Genomic DNA, 24506 nt, shown 5'->3' on the forward strand with positions numbered 1-24506 from the left:
AGAAGTGAGCGCTTCTGTGAAAATTTTAATGGGGTCATCAAGGTTCAAACATGTATTCTCGATGAGCTCCTCTGCGCACAAGTTTTTAACCTGAACCCAGTCAACCCTATGTAGATGCAGTGTCATATGAATGGTGATACATTTCATGGAATTAACATTCTACATTGGCGGACATTTTCAATAGTCAAATTCATATAACAGTCATAAGGTCTTGTTGTTTGTGGAAGTTGCCTTGTTCTTTTGTTTCATCGAGTAAGGTAGGGTTTAGAAAATAGGTTTTTAGTAGAAGATGAAACCCGGTTATAGGATGTCGACGGGTAGCAAAATATGCTGAATATATAGAGATTGAACAGAGTTTTAATTACGTTAAAGGTGGTATGAATGCAATGGGATACAGACATATTCAATGTAGCGCTCTATAGTTACATACATAAGTCTATTTTTACATGTTCATGATAAAAAACCGATGTTGGTTGCTAAGCTGAGTAACCACGGGTAGTCAGTATGGCCGTTGATATAGTTCCGATTGTTGAATGTTATAGCTGCAGTTTGATATGGAATATAACAAAGACAGCTTTCAATTATTTTCAAAATGGTTTTTTTTTTTCAATTTGATCATAATTATATCAATAATGTCCATTTCGAATAGAAATTGAGATAACCGAGACGGAACGACTACCGGTATGTATCGTTGTCAAGGAAGTGATGCGGTCCGAAGTTGAGCGAGCCGCCATATTTGATTTTCAACCGAGGAAAGTTACTGGGATAGAGCCTATTATTAGTTCTTATTTTTAATTTATTTCCGATTACAATCATGTCGTCCATTTTAACACAGTACAATGTGATATCTCGCCCGGCCAATCACCTTCCAAAGAAAACCACACTTATGCTAGATAAGCTGTCCTTCAACCCAGGTATATGTAAATGGAAATCGTTTACGTATGTTCAGTTCCGATTCAATGTCTGTCGCTATTCTACTGTAATAGTATCAGTACAATTTATCAGGTGTACGGAGTTACGGCCCTTGGCGGAACTATCGAGTCTCTTCTGCTGGAATACAGGGCGAGTTTGGGAGCAAGCTATAGCGACCGTAGTGGACTACATAGTGTTATCGTACTTACTTTAGTTACATGTTGTGCGCATTGTTGTGAAACAAGACATTATAATGCGCACTTCTTATCGGCAAGAGCTCAACCGTCAATTTCCTTTTGCCATTTCATGGTAAATAAACTTCCTTTGCACATGCGTCAGTTTTCGAAAACATGACAGTGATTGGCTGTTGATTATACGTATGTGTAATATCAATAACTAGAACAGCATGATTTTATTCATCAGACTCGAACTCGCCCACAATATGGTGAACACGCTGCCGTCGGTTTGGTTTTCATTCGCCGTTCTTGAACGTATCTAATGATGTTACCAGTGTCAACATCAACTTAAAACATTACACATACGGCTACCCATCTAATGTTTAAGATTAAAGATGCTCCACCGCCGACAGAGCATAAATGATATTCATCATTTGAACAATGATTGGTGTTAAATCGTGTACATATATGTCTAATTAACACGAAAAATAATACAACATAATTTATTTTGCCTTTAGTGCATGAACAATCAGTACTTCATTTCATATAGGATATAGTGCCACGGAATTTATCGGGATGCAATTATTTAGTTTTTATATTTCATCTTGAAGTAAAATTAGAAGCTCTCGGTAATGGTGTAAATTAAGTAACTTTTGTAACTGAAGAAAAATACTAAATCGTCTGCTCCTGTTTTTAATAGTGAAAAAATACCATTTGTCAGCGGTGGAGCATCTTTAATATAAAATCAGTTTTTTATGTTCAACCGGATCATCGCTTCTTGTTTTATTTTCACTCTGTCAGGTTTTCCCGTTGCGAGTCGTGGAAGGGAATCAAATTCGAGGAAATATGTTGGATCTTGCCCTATAACATTGTCACCGAGGATTTCTGTGCAGCGTTGTTGAACATCCAGCATTGTGATTGGTGTGGTTTTATCTAGCACCACGCATGCGCAAACCTCCTCATACACACGTTCATCAGGCACAGCTAAGACGACAACATCGTTCACACCAGCAATAGAAGTGATGCATACCTCTACGTCACCCGATACCACCTTCAGTGTACCTCGTTTGATGATGTTGCTCATCCTTCCCTTGATAATCAGACCCCCATCAGACCTCAAAATTCCCACATCCCCCATGTTTAGCCAGCCGTCCACGATCGACTTGTTTTGATCTTCTGTTGCATTGATGTATCCTTTTAACATCCAAGGAACTTTTATAAAAAATGTGCCCATTTCTCCATGAACCACCGGGTTCAAATCTTCCCCACAAACCTTTATTTGAACTCCAGGAAATGTAGAGCCAAGATGTCCGACTTCCATGTCGCTGTCTAACTCACAGTATGTCACTAAGCCCACCTCTGTGGAGCCGTATGTCATGTACATCCGTTCACATACCTCTCCGATGACCCCCGTGTCTTTGTGTTTGATAATCTGGCCGCCGGTGATGATCGATTTCATTCTGTATCCCGTCTGAATGATTTTATCTTTGTTCTGCAGTATATCGTATATACAGAACGGGTAAAAAAGGCCACTAGTGCATTTTTCCTTCATTATGATATCCCAGAGTTCCATGATGTCGCCTCCCTTAGCAGTTATCCGTCCATCCCGAAACACTCTCGTGTCGGCCTCTAATAGACAGTATATAATATTACCGCCGATCCAGGAGAAAGGGCGGTCGCTAAAGCATGTACCTCCACTATCATTTTCTCCGCGATACATCATGAAAGCCGATTCCGTGTTAACTAAAGCCAAATGAGTGAATTCCACCATTTTAGGCTTCCCTGTGGAGCCAGATGTCATAAAAACAACGGCAGTAGACTCCGGAAAGATTCGCGGGAGTTCCCGATCTTTCGGATACTCAATCGCTAGTGATTCTACGTCAGTCAAAGTAGAGTTCCCAGTCTTTTGCAGTAAAACAAAACTCGGGTTACCTGCCCCTTGAGGTGGGTTGTTAGTGAGGAAATTCTCGGTGTCTTTTAAGAATGACTTATCATCCTCCGGGTCAAATAGAACCAACTTACATCCGGAAATCTTTACTTCGTCGAGGGTTTTCTTAAAGTTCCCTTGTATTATTGGCAGATGGATGCTAACCGCACCAGTCATAAGGATAGCTAGTTCTCCAATGATCCATTCCATCGAGTTCGGTCCGGTTATCCCTACCCTATCTCCTGTCTGGATACCTTGGTCCAACAGAAACGAGGCGGTGCGGGTTGCCCGCAGTTTGAGATCGCTGAGAGTTATGGCACGGCGAGTTCCGTCAGGGAAGCGCTGAATAAATAGTTCCTTTTCTGGTTCCTTACAGACATTCTCATTGAAGACGTCAACAATGGATTTGTACTTGATCGGGTGGCCAAGTGGTCTGTCGATGAAACTTAGCTCCGCCATGCTTGTCAATCCACTGAAAAAAGTTATGTACACTCATTAAATACAGTGAAATATCAACCTAATACCATTTTGTTTGTTTAATTACTTAACAGCAGTGGTCGGGGGTCATGTAAGGACGGCCTCCCTTGTATGTGGTGTGTGGTGTGTTGTGCCGTCTTGTATAGTAGAACTCTTTTTATACTACTATATCACTTTAAAAAAAGTTTCAAAGCGAAAAGAAGTCACATTTTCAAGACAAAATGACCGCCTAATGGGTAATTTCTTACAATCACTATATAATAAAAACTACTAGGAGTTTTTCGACAAAATTTGTAACAGTCAATTTGGTTCAAATATTGATATTTTTTTTTAAATCTCATAACTTCTTATGTCGAAACGAGACTTCAACGGGACTGAAACCTCGGATGTGTGGATCCTTAATAGGCCGTTAAACACAATCAGCCAAACCAAACAAAGTAACCCAAACCTCTATATTTTGTCATATTATACAGGTGAACTCAAACAGTCAGATCTAACAATTTTGTATGAAAAATCTTAAGAAAAATATAGCGTTACCGAAGACTGTGAAACCCCAAAGTTACTTCGAGTGCAAAAAGTTCAGTCAAGGTTGCAGGTGAAAAGGTAACTGCCCAGAGTTAAAGATGCTGCAACGCTGACAAATGGTATATTTTTACTATCAAAAACAGAAGCAGACGATTTAGTATTTTTCTTCATTTACAAATTAATTAATTAATTAACACTATTACCACCACTGACAAGTTTGAGCTTCTTATTTTACTTCAAGTAAAAAATATGAAAAATAATTAATTGCATCCCGACAAAATTCCGTGGCACTAGATCCTATAGTATATCCTATATAATTAAGTACTGATTACGCATCCACCAAATGCAAAATAAACTATTTCATATTATTTTGTGTGTTAACTAGACATCTTTATACACGATTAAACACCAATTGTTCAAGTGATGAATATCATTTATACCCTTTCGGCGGTGGATCATCTTTAGCGATAAAAAGAATATACAGTTACTCTGACATCAACATTTGTTTAAGCAACAAGATATCGACCATAACTGTGAATGTAACGTAGCATGGTTTTCTCGAAGAATGCTAGAACCCAAAGTTACTTCGAGTGCACAAAGTTCTGTCAAGGTTGCAGGTGGGAAAGTAACCGCGGAGGTAACAATAAAAGGAATATTCCAAGACATCAATAATTGTTTAACCACTAGGTATCTACCACATATGAGAATATAACGAGTAGCGCAGCAATGTGATACTGAACAGACAATACGGTACCCAGTTGTCCCACTGACAACGGGCGAACCAATCGTCCCACTCCGCGTTTGCTGAGCGCTAAGCAGAAGCAGAAACTACCACTTTTATAGACCAGCGGACAGAACCCAGAGCCTTCCTCACAGGGGCGAACGCTCAACGCACGGCCAAAATATAAAAAGGGCAACTATACAAGAACAGGAACATACCACAGTCTCCAAAACACGCACCTCGCACTTAACACACTGCATGCATGGGAGGCCTTATATGACCCTGGCTGTTAATAGGACGTTAAAATATTCAAACAAACAAACTAACAATTTGTTTGTTTATTTGAGTTTTACGGCCAATCGGCAACTAAGGTCATTTAGGGCCAAACTACAAGGCAGGCATTAGTATCAGGATATAAACAAGGACTGTATCTTAAAGATCAGGATAATAAAAATTTCCGAAAAGGTGGTATTCCTACAGTTTGTAGAGAGGTGAAATTTCGCACTGTTTTACTTCAATACTTTTACTTAACTCGCCTGTGCTAAAGCTTTATTAATAGCTATACCAAGTTAATTTTTGTTGTAATTTGTTTTAGGTTCACTGAGATAAAACTGATAAAATGATAAGCATTTAAGTTTGGAATAATAACTTATTGTGTGTGGTTTTTTTTAAATTTTAATGAAGATAAAGTGATTTCAATTTTTAGAAAAAATTGCTGGAAAAAATTATAAAAAAAATCATCGGGACAAAAAGTAAAGAACAATGACCCCCTATTTTTATGAAAGTTTAAGAAACATTAGAAACACCAACTTTTTTTCCTTTTGAACTGCAAAGTTTCAGAAAAAGTAAAGCAAAACTTTTTCTATGAAGCGTTAGACCTTGTAAAAAACCAAGGTACTTCATCTTCAAAATTTAGGGGGTTTGAGTAACATTTAGAGCTGTTCTGAACAAAAACAAGAGGGGCAGAGGGCCTGTATCGCTCACCTGGTTTGTAATGCCTAGGAATGTTCTGAATATAGGTTCATTGTATCTTTTCTGAAGGAATTTGAATATTTACCTCTAATTCCCCTATTGAGCCCCACTCTTTCTGCTCCAGGAGGTCAAAGCCAAAATTTATACAAGTTCTATTCCCCTTCCTTCAAGGATGTTTGTGGCCAAATTTGGTTACAATCCATGCAGAACTCTAGGACAAGTAGCGATTTATAGGATTTACCTCTATTTCCCTTATTGGGCCCCGCCCCTCCTGCCCCCGAGGGGTCAGAGCCAAAATTTATACAAGTTCTGTTCCCCTTCCCCGAAGGATGTTTGTGGCCAAATTTGGTTACAATCCATGCAGAACTCCAGGACAAGTAGCGATTTATAGGATTTACCTCTATTTCCCTTATTGGGCCCCGCCCCTCCTGCCCCCGGGGGGTTAGGGCCAAATTTTATACAAGTTCTGTTCCCCTTCCCCCAAGGATGTTTATGGCCAAATTTGTTTACAATCCATGCAGAACTCTAGGACAAGTAGCGATTTATAGGATTTACCTTTATTTCCCCTATTGGGCCCCGCCCCTCCTGTCTCCGGGGGATCAGAGCCAAAATTTATAAAATTTCTGTTCCCCTTCCCCCAAGGATGTTTGTGGCCAAATATGGTTACAATCCATGCAGAACTCTAGGACAAGTAACGATTTATAGGATTTACCTCTATTTCTCCTATTGGGCCCCGCCCCTCCTGCCCCCTGGGGGTCAGTGCCAAAATTTATACAAGTTCTGTTCCCCATCCCCCAAGGATGTTTGTGGTCAAATTTGGTTACAATCCATGCAGAACTCTATGACTAGTAGCGATTTAAAGGAAATGTTGACGGACGGACGACGGACGCCGCGCCATGACATAAGCTCACCGGCCCTTCAGGGCAGGTGAACTAAAAATGAAGGTTGACTATGTGATACTATTATATCCTTAAAGAAAACATTAGTTTTATCGATTTTGCGAATATTGAAATTCATCAGATAACTAATTTGCAAAGTACTGCTTGGATTTACATTTAAATCGGCCCAGAGTGAATTCGGTCGGGGCCGATTTTTAGTAGGTTAAATCGACCCATACGGTTATGTGTATTACCATGTATTTGTGTTCTTTGAGTAATGACTATTATAATCAATACTAATAATAATCATTACATATTTAAATACATATTAAAGATATATATATATATTTCAAATTTGTAGCATGCTGGAACGCAGTCAAGGAAGTGTTTCCTGATGTAGCCATCCACGGCGGCTCCTTGCACTGGGGTCAGGCAGTCATGAGGAAGGTCAGTGCTATTGGTCTGAAGCCTACATACATGCGAAGAGAAGGTGAGTTGTCGGATATTATAAGCACTTTTCCATAGTTTCAATAATTATTATTCGCAATTTGAACATGACACATGACGTTATCAGTAATTAGCGATTCTAGTACTTTTAAATGCTTTCATAAAGTCACGTCGTACGGAATACATATAGGTACAATATATTTATATATATATATTTCAGGTATCCATGGCTTCATCAGGAAATTGCTTGCTCTACGTTTTCTACCAGGCCACCAGATCGCTCCAGCATCCAACAGACTTTCGGCCTTGGCAAGTACTCCGGAACTTCGGCAGCTGTAAGAGTACCTGGTTTGAGTTTGGTTCCGGAGCAGCGTCTGGTCTCCAGCCAACTGGTGTGTTTTTGACCAGTCAGTCCGGACTAACAACGACGTGGAAGGTATGCATAAATTAAGCGAAATAAATGAGTTACAACGACTACCTTATAATGCAATATAATTGATTATTTTAATTCAGTATCATGAAGTCGAGACAAAAAACATAATCAAGTTTTAGTGTTGTTTTCTCTCTCAATATTTCAATTTTCTATTTTTGTAAATCTCGCCTTAAAACAAGTATCTATATATGTACCATTAAACTTAAAGATCCTTTTTTATTGTTTTAGGTCGACATCGACGAATGAGCGGGAAAGCAGGGAGGACCAACCTTCCATTCTATCTGCTCGTGCCGCTATTGAAGAGGGAGGCCGACCTTGTGGTAATGCAACTTCAGCTGGTTTCTGAGAGCAACCTGGCCCGTCATCAGACAACCACCTACCGTCGGATACAGGGAGCCATCTCCGACCTGTGGGACCAGCTGAAGGGAGACGACCGCCTATCGACATCCGATTTACTGAGGAAGGTCGGCGGAATTTACTCTCCACGGGAGTAATCGGTGACATTTCATAAAATTCATAGAACTTTTCAGTGTGGACATTTTCATGGCATTCATTTTTCGGTTTCGGATTTTAAAATATATAGTGTAGGACATTTTCGGCTTTGGAGACTAAATTTATAAACTGTTTGGCTCTTACACAGGAGGCCTCCACGTGGCAAGAGCTGGTAACGATGTACACGGTTGTCTTAAAAAAACCCGTATACATAGGCTAACTTCCTCTAATAGATTAATAAGTCATCATATATAGAAAAGAGTGTTGTTCGATATACAAATTTCAATGTGTGACTTAGTATTGTACTTAGTTGTACAAGTCAGGATTTTTTGTTTGGGTTGCCTCCCTTGATACTCTCTAAAATATTCAATCACACAAAAATAACTTGTACTTAAAGTTATGTTGATAATGCTAAAAGAGAGTAAAAAACAATTAAAAACCATTAGAAATAATATACAACATAATTACATTGGTGTTACTATATAAATTATGTATAGGGCCGATTTGACATTGGTCCAATTTCACTTGCATGGGGGTATTCCTGGGCTGATTTTACGCTGGGCCGATTTAATCAAATACCACTGGTTTAGTTTGTCGTCTGTAAGCACAAAACAGTGAAATTCCCGTAAAATCACAATTTACTTCAAATAACCATCTTTGATTCATATAAGCTCAAATGTTTTATAAGAAAAAAGTTAGTCATCAGAAAATTTTGACTTCTTACCACAGGAGATCTTTAATATCATCTCAAAATTGGACACTTCTCTTATCGGTATAGAGAGCTCAATCTATTACATTTGTAAGTAGTTCGATGGATATAGCATTAATTAGCAGTGTACATTGTATAAATACTCATGCAAACATTTCCATCCTTTTGTACATCTGAAAGCTTTCAATTGGTCACCGTGTCGTTCTTATTTTAATTTCCTTTAGTGATCACTCAACCTTGATATCCTGGTTTTAAAAAGGACCGATGTCGTAATGCAACATATTCAATGAATTAAAACAACATGTTTCCATGGTAGTCCTCAAATTCTCGTGAATTTCTGACATATCAAAGTGAACGGTCTGCTTCTAACAGAAACAAAAGTTTACTTGAAGTATCACAAAATACACTCAATTTGTTAAAATAGTTATATTTAGATACTTTGACTTCATAAAGATCTGATCTTTCTCGAATAATGACAAGTCTAGTGACTTCTTCTTTAAATACTAACTTCAAGTATTTTGAATCGTTTTCTACAGAGTTTAGTAATTTTGGAATCGGTTTTCTTTACCCACTGATCTGTTAACACATCTTCGCTTACCAAGTAGATCTGCTCATAATTTACTTGTATAATACAATAATTTAATTTCATATATTTCACGCATTTCCATTGGTTAGATCTTTTAAGGTTATAGACCGAAAGACTTGTACGTAAAGTATTATGACGTCATATATATATAGAAGGTTTTCGCGGGATATTTTAAAAGCGACACAATCATTGGCCGAGCTATTGGATAAGTTATCACTGCGCCACAACTCAATTTGATTTATTGTAAAAGTAAGCAAAATCAAGGAAATTTATGCCTAATTAGTACCTGATTGAGTTATCTAAATTAAAATATAAGCATTATTCTCAATATCATTTGAGTTTATGAAGTTATAGACAAACAAGAAGCCCAGATGGCCTTATCGCTCACCTGTTTTTGTAGTAATTTTGAGCTTCAGAGAGGAGGTAATTTATATAAAATAGTAGCAAATTATAGAAGTCGTTTATATGGAAATAGGCAAAATTGGCCCCATCATTTGTGCAATTTTCAGTCAGAAACCATGTTGCGTATATTAGTCAACTGATAATCTAATCTGCTAGTCGATACATTTTCCTGATAAATGGCTGAATAAAACAATACTAATCTTGTTAAAGGTTTCTTGATTCAGAATGCGCATTCAGTGTGATTTGTTCGTTTGTTTGATTAATTAACGTCCCATTAACAACTATGGTCATGCAAGGACGGCCTCCCATACATACTGTGTGCCGCATGTATGTTGTGAGAAGTGCGCGTTTTGGGAGGCTGCGGTATATTCATGTAGTGTCCTCTTGTATAGTGGAACTGTTGCCCTTTTTATAGTGCTACATCACTGAAGCATGCCGCCGAAGACACAAAGCAACACACCCCACTCGTATCGTCAAATATGTTATTTGGTAATATCAGTATGGATATGTTACAAATGAATGTATGGATACCTAGATATAGTTACTGTTATTTATTCATTACTGCAATTGAGCAAATTACAGAATCGATTTTAAAATGTATATTCGTGTCACCGGATAGAAAATGAATAATGAAAATTATCACGACAAATACCTTTGAAAGACGCCGAGTAAAACCAAAATCAGATTGTGATTAAAAGTTCAGCAGATCTGTCAAGATTTCCTCCTTAATAAAATAAAGCTTACTTCACGTTCGACACCTAACGACAATCAATCGATTTGTCATCCTCAAATTAGTAAAAATGGACACCTAAAACGCACTTTTCCATTTTGAAGTTAAAACAGCCAGAAATTAATATACAATAATGTCGTCCATTTTGAATTTTATTCCAAAACGAAGTTTTGTCATGGAGAGTTTCGGGTGGACATTTCCATCTGATAAGAGGTACAAGCACTTAATCACTTTCAAATGATAAATCTTTGTTAAGACTTTTTCAACCAACCTCTAATAAGGGAATGTCATTGTCTGGCCTATATTAGGATTAATTCTTTGCCCGTATTTATCAATAAAAGTAGTTCGTATCCAACAGATATACGTTTTTATAGGGACCGTTTTGTCCCATATTCACTATTTAAGGTTTGTTTGTTTGATTAATTAACGTCCTATTAACAGCTATGGTCATGTAAGGACGGCCTCCCATGTATGCGGTGTGTTGCGTGTATGTTGTGCGAGGTGCGTGTTTCGGGGGACTGCGGTATGTTCATGTTGTGTCTTCTTGTATAGTGGAACTGTTGCCCTTTTTATAGTGCTATATCACTGAAGCATGCCGCCGAAGACACCAAGCAACACACCCCACCGGTCACATTATACTGACAACGGGCGAACCAGTCGTCCCACTCCCTGTATGCTGAACGCTAAGCAGGAGCAGAAACTACCACTTTATAGACTTTGGTGTGTCTCGGCCAGGGGACAGAACCAGAGCCTTCCTCACAGGGGCGAACGCTCAACTCAAGGCCAAAAGTGAGGCGGTGCCAAGGGAGGCATTAGGAAAGATAAAGTCAGTTAGGAAGAAGAGAAAAGATAAGATCTTTAATTTAGTCGCCTTTTACGATCATGCAATAGGGGCAGGTACAATTCTAACGCCCTTATCTCAGGGTCAATTTATAATATCCTACGTTTTAAGTTCCCATAATTACCCGCTTAAGCACCGTTGATTTTACGTCTCTGTGACCTTAAATCCATAAGTTCATGTATATACAGCATCACTCAAGCATGACACATTTAGATTAGGCGTCATAAAATAACAAGTTCTTCACATGAAGTAATAGATAAAAATAGAAAACCAGACAGACACTCGTGTAGATATATATATATATATAACATTATCTAACACGGCATTATTAATGACATATTGATGTTTAAATAACATTGTGTAACACAAGGGTAATAATTTGTCCTGGTTCCTCAGACGGATACTGGTGGAGACACATTTTATATTATACAACCTGATCAACCCCTACCCAGCATTATTAATGATATATAGTAGTGTTTATAATTTGTCCTTGTTCGTCAGACGGATACAGGTGGAGACGCATTTTGTAAATATACAGCCTGATCAACCCCTATCCAGCATTATTAATGAAATATAGTGGTGTTTAACTAGCAGGTGAATACTTGTATCCAGTTTCGGTAGCTATAATAAGAGCGGACACGCATTCATCCATATTTCAATAATCTCGTTAACCTTTATATCTAAAGCTACCAAACCGTATTTTCAATACTGCTATAATACTTACATGCTGTTCTTCGTGACTGCTTTAAAATCTGGTACATGTAATGCTAGTTATAGGGTATATACCATATGAATAAAAAATATCAACACGGCATTCCTTTTCGCTAGCGTTTTCAGGCCTTTCAGGCCATCTTCAGGCGATTGGTTAATTGAAAGGCCTGAAAACGTAAGTGAAAAGGAATGTCGTGTTGATATTTTTATTCTTAATATCTACTGATGCAAAACGCCTTATAAAAGTTTAAGTATATATATATATATGTGTACGTCTTTCTACGGAGCCTTCGCTTGAAATTGACAAGATGTCAACAATACTAGTAAAAGTCCGGATGTATTTGAACGAACTGATTTCTATGCCCTGCAGGTAGGACGTTAGAATTGAATCTACTGCCCCTATTGTATGATAATAAAAGCGACTAAATTTAGAATATTTTCACTCTTTTTTTTAATAAATCATCCCTTGTCACCGCCGCAGTTTTATTATTAAGTTGAGCGTCCGCCCCTGTGGGGAAGACTCTGTGTTCCGTCCTCTGGACGAGACACACCAGTCTATAAAAGTGGTAGTTCCTGCTAAAGCTCAGCAGTAAGAGAGTGGAACGACTGGTTTGTCGTTGTCAGTATAATGTGACCGAGTGGGATGTGTTGTTTGGTGTCTTTGGCACCATGCTTATTTATATAGCACTATAAAAAGGGCAAGAGTTCCACTATACAAGAAGACACAACATGAATATACCGCAGTCTCCCAAAACACGCACCTTACAAAACATACACGCAACACACCGCATACATGGGAGGCCGTCCTTACATGACCATAGCTGTTAATATGACATTAATTAATCAAACAAACAAAATTGTGATGTAAAATTGGGCAAGAATGTCACTATTACAAAGGGACATAACACGTATATACCACAGCCTACCAAACCATATACATTCAGATACTACAACACGTGGGAGACAACACGAATATACCATAGTCTACCAAAAACGCACCGCACACAGGCAAGAAACCGCATACAAAGGAGGCTGTTCTTATCTTATAAACCAAACTCTTTTGTTTATTCGGTTTCTGTGGTGACTCTCTGGTGTATCTGGTTTCTGTAATGACTCTCTTGTGTATCTGGTTTCTGTAATGACTCTCTTGTGTATCTGGTTTCTGTAGTGACTGTGGTGTATCTGGTTTCTGCGATGACTCGCTGATGTATCTAGTTTCTGTAATGTAATTCTAATGTATCTGGTTTCTGTGGTGACTCTGGTGTATCTGGTTTCTATGGTTACTCTCTGGTCTATGTGGTTTCTGTAGTGACTATCTGGAGTATCTGATGTATGTGGTATATCTCTAGCCTAGTTGGTGTCTGTGGTGACCATGATTTCTGTGGTGACTGGTTTCTGATTGTGATATTCTGGTCTTTCTGGCTTCCGTGGTGACTATCTGGTCTCTGGTTTCTGTGGTGACACTCTGTTTTACTTCAAGATAAAAGTATTGAAAATAATCAATTGCATCCCGAAAAATTCCCTGGTACTATGTCCTATATGGAATGCAATACTGATTGTGCATGCACCAAACGAAGTCTCAAGTGACCTATTCTAATCGCCTTTTGTCCGTCGTGCGTCGTATGTCCGTAAACAATTTACATTTTCGACTTCTTCTCCAAAACTGCTGAAGCAAATTCAATGAAATTTGCGCAAACCTTATAAGGCATAATGCCAATCAAAATTGTGAATTATATGGTCTCCATCCCCCAGGGGGCAGTGGGAGGAGCCAAAAGGGGTAAAATTGAGTAAAATTTCAAAAATCTTCTTCTCTACTCACAGATGTGGTAGAATCAAATACTCTTCATTGATAGAAAGGTTCTTTACAAAAATTGTGAATTATATGACCCTTGGGTCTCTAGTTTCCCCCTGGGGAGGGAGGTTAAAGATTTACTATTATTATCTTGGGGAAAACACATTTTGGAGGCATTATTTGGTACATTTGTAATAAGGAGAATTGACGTCAAATTTTGTCAGAATTATCAGTATGAGTTGGCCATTTAATCCTATAAATTTTCAATGACTGACCCCCAGGGGCCTTAGGGGCGGGGTCAAAAGAGGTCAAATAGGCTAAAACTTTAAAAATTCTTATGAAATTCTGGAAATGGTAGAATCAAATACTTTTCATAAATAGAAAGGTCTTAAGGTCCTTTACAAAAATTGTGAATTATATGACCCTGGGGTCTCACGTTTCCCCCTGGGGAGGGGGTCAAGTTTACTATAGTTTATATAGGGAAAACACATTTATGAGCAATTTTTGCTCAATTTTCATTGGAAACGAATCAAACTTGGTTAGAATTATAAGCCTGAGATAGCATTTTAACATCATATCCATATTGGTCCAGGCCGACCCCTGGGGGCAGAGGGGCGGGGCCAAAAAAGGTCAAATAGGCTAAAACTTCAAAAAATATTCTTCTAAAATTCTTGAAATGGTATAATCAAATACACTTTATAGATTAAAAGGTCTTAAAAGTTTGTTTTATAAAAATTGTAAATTATATAACCCTGGGGTCTCATGTTTCCCCTTGGGGAGGGGGTCAAGTTACTATAGTTTATATAGGAAAAACACATTAATGAGCATTTTTTGCTCAATTTTAATAGGAAATGAGTCAAACTTGGTTAGAATTAATAGCCCGAGATAGCATTTTAATATCATATCCACATTGATCCTGGCCGACCCCTGGGGGCAGAGGGGCGGGGCCAAAAATGGGTCAAATAGGCTAAAACTTCAAAAATATTCTTCTAAAATTCTGGAAAGAGTAGAATCAAATAATTAAATTGGAAAGGTCTTAAGGTGTTTATAAAAAATGTGAATTATATGACCTTGGGGTCTCACGTTACCCCCTGGGGAGGGGGTCAAGTTTACTTTAGTTTAAATAAGAAAAACTTATTTGTGAACATTATTTGCCCAATTTTGATAGGAAATTAATCAAACTTTATTAGAATTATTAGCCTGATATAGCATTTTAACATCCATATCCTACCTCGATGACCCCCTAGGGGACCAGAGGGGCATGACCAAACAGGGTGAAAATGATTAAAATTTCAAAAAATACCTCTAAGTTCACAGGTTTGATGGAAGCAAATACCCTTCATAGTCTAAAAAGTCAAATTTATAAATCACTGACCAACTTCTAGGCCCAACATACAGTGTTTATATGTCTTTAATTTGTTTCATTATATATTCCAACTCAGGTGACCGTTAAGGCCCATGGGCCTCTTGTTGCAATTTTACTACTACTTTTTTCCGCCAATTTGAAATAAATTTTAAAAAAACCCGCAACTGTAAGTCAATTCTTCATACATGGAAATGCATGATATTTTCAACGCAAATCCCGTTGTTAGAATCCTTTGAAGTAAATCCAGCCTTGTTTCGGAAAAAAATGTCAAAATTCTACCTAGACAATAGTGATTTTGTTGACGCTGTGACGTCATGAGGCTTTATTGTGTGGGTAGCCATACGTGTCTGGTATCGAATTAAGGAGTAAGGGATTTATGTTCATCGTGTAATTAAATGACTATACGTTATAATTAAAAGGATAATTTCTACTCAAAAAATTTCTTAGAAAGCAAATGAAGTTGATAATAAAGTGAATGCAAAACACATTTCAAACAAGCCTTAAATGAAGAAATATACATTTCAATATTTTTTATAGAACTACTCACTCACACCCATTCATTCTTGCATTCATACTTGAATGTTATATAAATGTATTATACCATAGTAATGACTTAATTGGTATAATATCAGAGTAAGTGTATGTAACTGAATTACTAGTATTTAGTAGTATTGCATATAATTAAAATTATTTGTATATAGAAAAACGTTTTGAGGATTTACTGTATAAGTTTACATGATAAAGATTTGTTTGTTTGATTAATTAACGTCCTATTAACAGCTATGGTCATGTAAAGACGGCCTCCCATGTATGCGGTGTGTTGCGTTTGTTTGTTTGTTTGTTTCAGTTTTACGGCCCATCGACAACTAAGGTCATTTAGGGCCAAACTACAAGTCATGCATTAATATCAGGATAAAAGATCAGGGTAAGAAAAGGCAGGTAAGGACTAAAACACAGATTGTAAACGTTTATTTGATAAAAAAAGGTTTGCATTGGATAAAATAGTTTTGGCTAAAACACATGAGAAAACTCATGCACAAAGTTGATGAAACGATGAAATGTTCAGTTGATACGATGATATGATGAGAAAACGTTCATATTTTGTTTAAAATACCGATTTCTTTGAGATAATTAAAAATACGATTATGTCTCACGGCATGAAACAAAGTGTACATGTCGAAGACATCGTAGTACTTATCTCGTATGTGCTTAAAATCAATACAGTGCACTAAAATATGTTCCACTGTGAGAGGAGAATCACATGCATGGCATGTTGGAGGATCCTCCCCTCTCAATAGATAGGAATGTGTAAAATATGTGTGTCCAGTTCGGAGCCGAGAGAGAACAACTTCCTCTCTGCGGCCTCTCCGAGTGGACAGTTTAGGATTAAGTGTAGGTTTGTTTGTTTGTTTGTTTGTTAGAGTTTTACGGCCCATCGACAACTAAGGTCATTTAGGGCCAAACTACAAGTCATGCATTAATATCAGGATAAAAGTTCAGGGTAAGAAAAATCAAGTAAGGACTAAAACACAGATTGTAAACGTTAATTTGATAAAAAAAAGGTTTGCATGGGATAAAATAAATTTGGCTAAAACACATGAGAAAACTCATGCACCATGTTGATGAAACGGTGAAATGTTGAGTTGATACGATGTATGATGAGAAAACGTTCATATTTTGCTTAAAATACCGATCTCTTTGAGATAATTAAAAATACGATTATGTCTCACGGCATGAAACAAAGTGTACATGTCGGAGACATCGTAGTATTTATCTCGTATGTGTTTAAAATCAATACAATGCAATAAAATATGCTCCACTGTGAGAGGAGAATCACATGCATGGCATGTTGGAGGATCCTCCCCTCTCAATAGATAGGAATGTGTAAAATATGTGTGTCCAGTTCGGAGCCGAGAGAGAACAACTTCCTCTCTGCGGTCTCTCCGACTGGACAGTTTAGGATTAAGTGTAGGTTGAATTTTAAACAGTTTGTTTGTTTCGGTAGACCACCTTTGTTGCCAATGGTGTTTGATGGCTGACTGAATTGAAGGTTTGATGTCGGTGTATGGTAGTTTCAAATCTGTTTGTGCTAGGCGAAGAGCAGTCTTAGCTGCTTTATCAGCCTGTTCATTCCCCTTTATACCCACATGACTGGGAATCCAGAGATAAGTAATTTGAGTTTTAAAAGATAATCGAAAGGTTCGGATTAAAAGATTTTGGATTAGAGTATTTCTAGGACTTCTTGATTTCAAAGCCTGAAGAACCGAAAGAGAGTCTGAACAGATGATTGCCTTTTCAATGCGGTGTTCTTCGATATGGTCAAGCGCCAGACCGATAGCACATGCTTCCGCAGAGAAAATGGAGGCAGTATCCGGAGTCGGATAGAGGAGCAGTGATTAGATGTACAGCATGCTGCCGCAACTTTATCACCATCTTTTGATCCGTCGGTGTAGATCTGAACATGGTCAGGGAAAGCCCTAATGCACTCCCGAAAGGAGGATTTGTGTTCTTCGGGTAATGCACTGGATTTTGCCCTCTCATGTAGAGATAAATTGATATCAGGTGTTTGAATGAGCCATGGTGGTACATCCGATACGGTGTACTCGTCAATGGTGTCGAAAGTTATATTAAGTTCCTGCAAAAATTTTGAAATTCTGATGCCAAATGTTGGTATGAGCTTTTGATTTTGTGTAAATATTTCTTGATATTGTGGATTGAATACAAGGTTAAATGCAGGATTTTTTGGGGTTGGATTTCAGTTGAGCAATCGTCTAGAGATGGCTCATTAGCTTCCACATGGAGACTCTTCACAGGTGTTGTTCGAAAAGCTCCAAGTGCGAGACGCAGTCCCTGATTCTGTATAGGGTCAAGCATCTGTAGATAGGAGCTGCGTGCCGATCCATAGACAATAGAGCCGTAGTCAAGTTTTGATCTAATAAGTGCCCGATAGATACGTAGAAGCATTTCACGGTCTGCACCCCAATCAGAATGGGAAAGAACTCGTAGAATGTTCAGCGCCTTCGAGCACTTATCCTTCAGATGTTTGATATGTGGAACAAAGGACAGTTTCGAATCAAATATTAGTCCAAGAAATTTAGTTTGTTCAACTACTGGAATTTTAATTCCATTGAGTGTGAGGTCAGGATCATTGTGTGGTTTTGTTTTTGACAGAAGTGCATACAGACAGTTTTTGATCTTGAAAATCTAAAGCCATTTTCGTCAGCCCAATTTTGTAATTTGCCTAGACATTGTTGTAGTTGCCGTTCTATAGTGTGCATGTTTTTTGATCTGTAACAGATCAAGAAATCATCCACAAATAGAGACCCTTCCGTAGATTGGCCAAGACATTTGGTTATGCTGTTAATTTTTAGTCCAAAAAAGTGTGACGGACAAGATACCACCCTGAGGGACGCCCATCTCCTGTGTTTCTGTTTCTGAATAAGTTGAACCCGTTCGAACTTTGAAATGCCTGTCAGATATAAAATTTGATATAAACTTTGGCAAATTACCACGTATACCGATATCATGGAGATCGTTCATGATTCCATATTGCCAAGTTGTGTCGTATGCCTTTTCAAGGTCAAAGAATACGGCCACAAGATGTTCTTTCTTGGCAAATGCTTCTCGTATAAATGTTTCTAGTCTAACTAAGTGGTCTACCGTTCCCCTGCGGTTTCTAAAGCCGCTTTGCAAAGGACTTAAAATATTGTTTGATTCCAGGAACCAAACTAATCTGGTATTTATCATACGTTCTAGAGTTTTACAAATACAACTCGTCAATGAAATAGGACGATAGTTATTGGCATCGGTAGCATCTTTCCCGGGCTTCGGAAGGGGTATAATAGTAGATTCCTTCCAAGACTCGGGAATTTTGCCAGAAGAGTAAACTTGATTAAATATAGTTAAAAGACATTTTAGTGAAGAGTCTGGTAATTGTTTTAAAAACATATATGGAATTTCGTCTGGTCCAGCTGCCGAGTCCTTTGATTTCTCAAGGGACTCGAGCAATTCTGGTATCTCGAAAGGCCTATTGTAACTTTCACTATTGGATGATTTAAAATTAAGACGTCTCTTTTCCTTTTCCTTTTTAAATTTTTGAAATCTTTTGGAATGATTTTTGATGGATGAATTTTTAGCAAAATTTTTGGCAAAGGCGTCAGCTATTTCGGATTTTGAAGAAAATATATTTTATTGTTGTTAATGAGGTGGGAGGATGGTGTTGCTTTTCTTTTCCCACTGATTTTACCAATCATTTCCCAAACTTTCTTCGAAGATGTATTGGAATTAATTTTTGAGACGTACTCTTTCCAAGTACTTTTCTTGTCGGATTTAATAGACCTTCGGGCTTTTGCTCTCCAAATTTTAAAATTGTTATAGTTTGAGACGGTTGGCGAAGCCAAGTACCGCCTCAGAGCGGAATTTCTACCAGATCTATTGATAAATGAATCATTTGAGAGACGAAACTTTGTAGGTTTTGGCACGGATTTTGGTATGGGTTTTTGTAGCGATAGAAGTGAGCGCTTCTGTGAAAATTTTAATGGGGTCATCGAGGTTCAAAAATTTATCCTCAATGAGCTCCTCTGCGCACAAATTTTTAAATTGAACCCAGTCCGCCTTATGTAGATTCCAACGAGGAATAGGCTCCTCAAGTTTTGGTGACCCTATGTTTTTAAGTATAATTGGAAAGTGATCGCTCCCACAGAGATCATCGTTGACCATCCAATCATAATCCAGAAGAATTGATGGATGGCACAACGATAGATCAATGTGGGTAAGCGAGCCAGAGGCAGGGTGTAAATATGTTGGGGCATTGGTGTTATAAAGACATAAGCTGTTTTTATTAATAAAATCTTCGATACGTCTACCTCTATCGTCAGTGCCTGGGGATCCCCAGAGGCTATTATGACCGTTAAAGTCACCCATGATAATATATGGCACTGGTAGTTGTGATACGATGTTACTCAGTTCATCAAAACAAAATGGGAGAATTAGGAGGTGTAAAATTTGATAGAAACAGACTGTTATTTATTACGGTGAACGAAGTTGCGGCTTTTACAAGCAACAGTTTCAATTGAAAGGTGGTTATTTAGCAGAATGTGTCTGTTGAGGAACGCTTTTTTTGTCACCGCCACCGCCGTAAGCCACCTGAATGGGCGGTCCACATGTTGTTGGTGTTTATTGGTGTATATTGAATATTTGGTCGGAGAGTTGAAGGTTGTGTCTTTCTGCATATTTCTTGAAGGCATAATAAAGTATGGTTTTATTGTTTGTATAAAGATGTTTTTTAATCTTCTATGTTTCGCTTTAAATCCGCTTAAGTATTGCCCTTGTCTATGATTGTTGTGTGACTCTATGGTTTGATCATTGTGGATATTTTGTCGGGACCGACAGGACTGCTCGAAGCAGGTTGTTTGGTGGCGATAAATGTATTGTCACCAAACTCGCTGTCGTCCGATAGAACATCATAGATGTTCCGTCCAAGGATAGGGTCATCTGATCCCTTACTGGGTTTGTTGTTTAGTGCAGGGAGCCTCGCCAGCTTTACCTTGGTGGTTTTTGTCTGGCGTTGCTCCTGCGGTGGTGTATTTGCTGGACGCTTTGCTTTATCAGGGAGTTTTTTAACGTCAATAGACGGTGAAGATGTAGCACGTCTATGACGAGCGGCGGTAACTTTTTTTCTGATGTTCGGTGTTTGAATTTGGTGTTGTGTAAGTCCTGGAGACGCCGGTGGGATTGGCGTTTTAGCTCCAGGTGGCCCAGCAGGTGGATTTTGTTGTGGTTTAGATGGACCCGACTTGAACCTGTTCGGGTCCCCAATGATTACTTTACAGGCCTTAGCATCAGCCATATCTGGGACATCATTGTCCCAGTTAGGCTTGTCAACCAAGGCCTAGTGTAGGTTTAATTTTAAACAGTTTATTGTTTGTTTCGGTAGACCACCTTTGTTGCCAATGGTGTTTGATGGCTGACTGAATTGAAGGTTTGATGTCGGTGTATGGTAGTTTCAAATCTGTTTGTGCTAGGCGAAGAGCAGTCTTAGCTGCTTTATCAGCCTGTTCATTCCCCTTTATACCCACATGACTGGGAATCCAGAGATAAGTAATTTGAGTTTTAAAAGATAATCGAAAGGTTCGGATTAAAAGATTTTGGATTAGAGTATTTCTAGGGTTTCTTGATTTCAAAGCCTGAAGAACCGAAAGAGAGTCTGAACAGATGATTGCCTTTTCAAAGCGGTGTTCTTCGATGTGGTCAAGAGCCAGACCGATAGCACAAGCTTCCGCAGAGAAAATGGAGGCAACATCTGGAAGTCGGATAGAGGAAAAGTGATTAGATGTACAGCATGCTGCCGCAACTTTATCACCATCTTTTGAGCCGTCAGTGTAGATCTTAACATGATCAGGGAAAGTCCTGATGCACTCCCGAAAGGGGGATTTATGTTCTTCGGGTAATGCACTGGACTTTGCCCTCTCATGCAAAGATAAATTGATATCCGGTGTTTGAATGAGCCATGGTGGTACATCCGATATGGTGTACTCGTCAATGGTGTCGAAATTTATATTTAGTTCCTGCAAAACTTTTGAAATTCTGATGCCAAATGTTGGTATGAGCTTTTGATTTTGTCTGAATATGTCCTGGTGTTGTGGATTAAATACAAGATCGAATGCGGGGTTTTTGGGATTGGATTTCAGTTGAGCAGCATACTGTAAGGATAATTTCTTCGATCGTCTAGAGATGGCTCATTAGCTTCCACATGGAGACTCTTCACAGGTGTTGATCGAAAAGCTCCAAGTGCCAGACGCAGTCCCTGATTCTGAATAGGGTCAAGCATCTGTAGATAGGAGCTGCGAGCCGATCCATAGACAATCGAGCCGTAGTCAAGTTTTGATCTAATAAGTGCACAGTAGGTACGCAGAAGCATTTCACGGTCTCCACCCCAATCTGAATGTGACAGAACATGTAGAATGTTCAGCGCCTTCGAGCACTTATCCTTCAGATGTTTTATGTGTGGAACAAAGGACAGTTTCGAATCTAATATTAGTCCAAGAAATTTAGTTTGTTCAACTACTGGAATTTTAATTCCATTGAGTGTGAGGTCAGGATCATTGTGTGGTTTTCGTTTTTGACAGAAGTGAAAACAGACAGTTTTTGATCTTGAAAATCTAAAGCCATTTTCGTCAGCCCAATTTTGTAATTTGCCTAAACATTGTTGTAGTTGTCGTTCTATAGTGTGCTTTTTTTTTGATCTGTAACAGATCAAGAAATCATCCACAAAGAGACCCTTCCGTAGATTGGCCAAGACATTTAGTTATGCTGTTAATTTTTAATCCAAAAAGTGTGACGGACAGGATACCCCCCTGAGGGACACCCATCTCCTGTTTTTGTGTTTCTGAATAAGTTGAAACCCGTTCGAACTTTGAAATGCCTGTCAGATATAAAATTTGAAATAAACTTTGGCAAATTACCACGTATGCCGATATCATGAAGATCGTTCATGATTCCATATTGCCAAGTTGTGTCGTATGCCTTTTCAAGGTCAAAGAATACTTTGTTTGTTTGTTTGTTTGATTAATTAACGTCCTATTAACAGCTATGGTCATGTAAGGACGGCCTCCCATGTATGCGGTGTGTTGCGTGTATGTTGTGCGAGGTGCGTGTTTTCGGGAGACTGCGGTATATTCATGTTGTGTCTTCTTGTATAGTGGAACTTTTGCCCTTTTTATAGTTGCTATATCACTGGAGCATGCCGCCGAAGACACCAAGCAACACACCCCACCCGGTCACATTATACTGACAACGGGCGAACCAGTCGTCCCACTCCTTTTTTGCTGAGCGCTAAGCAGGAGCAGAAACTACCACTTTTATAGACTTTGGTGTGTCTCGGCCAGGGGACAGAACCCAGAGCCTTCCTCACAGGGGCGAACGCTCAACTCAAGGCCAAAAGTGAGGCGGTGCCAAGGGAAGCATTAGGAAAGATAAAGTCAGTTAGGAAGAAGAGAAAAGATAAGATCCTAAATTTAGTCGCCTTTTACGATCATGCAATAGGGGCAGCAGGTACAATTCTAACGCCCTACCTGCAGGGCCATCAAAGAATACGGCCACAAGATGTTCTTTCTTGGCAAAGGCTTCTCGTATAAATGTTTCTTGTCTAACTAAATGGTCTACCGTTCCCCTGCGGTTTCTAAAGCCGCTTTGCAAAGGACTTAAAATATTGTTTGATTCCAGGAACCAAACTAATCTAGTATTTATCATACGTTCAAGAGTTTTACAAATGCAGCTCGTCAGTGAGATAGGACGATAGTTATTGGCATCAGTAGCATCCTTCCCGGGCTTCGGAAGGGGTATAATAGTAGATTCCTTCCAAGACTCGGGAATTTTGCCAGAAGAATAGAATTGGTTAAATATAGTTAAAAGACAGTTTAGTGAAGCGTCTGGTAATTGTTTTAAAAACATATATGAAATTTCGTCTGGTCCAGCTGCCGAGTCCTTTGATTTCTCGAGGGACTCGAGCAATTCTGGTATCTCGAAAGGCCTATTGTAACTTTCACTATTGGAAGATTTAAAATTTAGACGTCTCTTTTCCTTCTCTTTTTTAAAATTTTGGAATTTTTTTGAATGATTTTCTCGGATGAATTGTTAGCAAAATTTTTGGCAAAGGCGTCGGCTATTTCGGATTTTGTAGAAAAGATTTTATTTTGGTTAATGAGGTGGGAGGATGGTGTTGTTTTTCTTTTCCCACTAATTTTGCTAATCATTTCCCAAACTTTCTTAGAAGATGTATTGGAGTTAATTTTTGAGACGTACTCTTTCCAAGTACTTTTCTTGTCGGACTTAATAGACCTTCGAGCTTTAGCTCTCCATATTTTAAAATTGTTGTAGTTTGAGACGGTTGGTGAAGCCAAGTACCGCCTAAGAACTGCATTTCTACCAGATCTATTGATAAATGAATCCCTGACAGAAGGAACTTTGCAGGTTTTGGCACGGATTTTGGTATGGTTTTTGTAGCGATAGAAGTGAGCGCTTCTGTGAAAATTTTAATGGGGTCATCGAGGTTCAACAAGAGGCCCAGAGGGCCTGTATCGCTCACCTGGTTTGTAATGCCAAGTAATGTTCTGAATACAGGTTCATTGTTTCTTTTCTGAAGGAATTTTAATATTAACCTCTAAATCCCCTATTAGGCCCCACCCCTCCTGCCCCCAGGGAGTCAGAGCCAAAATTTATACAAGTTCTGTTCCCCTTCCCCCATGGATGTTTGTGGCCAAATTTGGTCACAATCCAAGCAAAACTCTAGGACAAGTAGAGATTTATAGGATTTACCTCTATTTCCCCTATTGGGCCCCACCCGTCCTGCCCCTAGGGGGCCAGAGCCAAAACTTATACAAGTTCTGTTCCCCTTCTCCCAAGGATATTT

The 24506-nt window shown here is 38.6% G+C and overlaps 1 protein-coding gene across 1 annotated transcript; it reads right to left on the reverse strand.

Moving 5' to 3' along the window:
- Nucleotides 1-242: 242 nt before the first annotated feature.
- On the reverse strand, nucleotides 243-12085 carry LOC138310681 (putative acyl--CoA ligase YdaB). Its single transcript, XM_069252007.1, has 2 exons — nucleotides 11953-12085; nucleotides 243-3487 (listed from the first exon to the last, which is right to left on the reverse strand). The coding sequence occupies exon 2, from the start codon at nucleotides 3472-3474 to the stop codon at nucleotides 1834-1836; it is 1641 nt and encodes a 546-aa protein (XP_069108108.1). The 5' UTR covers nucleotides 3475-3487; nucleotides 11953-12085; the 3' UTR covers nucleotides 243-1833.
- Between the last annotated feature and the right edge of the window lie 12421 nt (nucleotides 12086-24506).

Source organism: Argopecten irradians, chromosome 16 (assembly GCF_041381155.1).
Source record: "Argopecten irradians isolate NY chromosome 16, Ai_NY, whole genome shotgun sequence".
Classification (NCBI taxonomy): domain Eukaryota; kingdom Metazoa; phylum Mollusca; class Bivalvia; order Pectinida; family Pectinidae; genus Argopecten; species Argopecten irradians.

Excerpts from the sequence above, each read along its gene's own strand:
- LOC138310681 (XM_069252007.1), bottom strand. The coding sequence starts at position 3,474 with ATGGCGGAGCTAAGTTTCATCGACAGACCACTTGGCCACCCGATCAAG.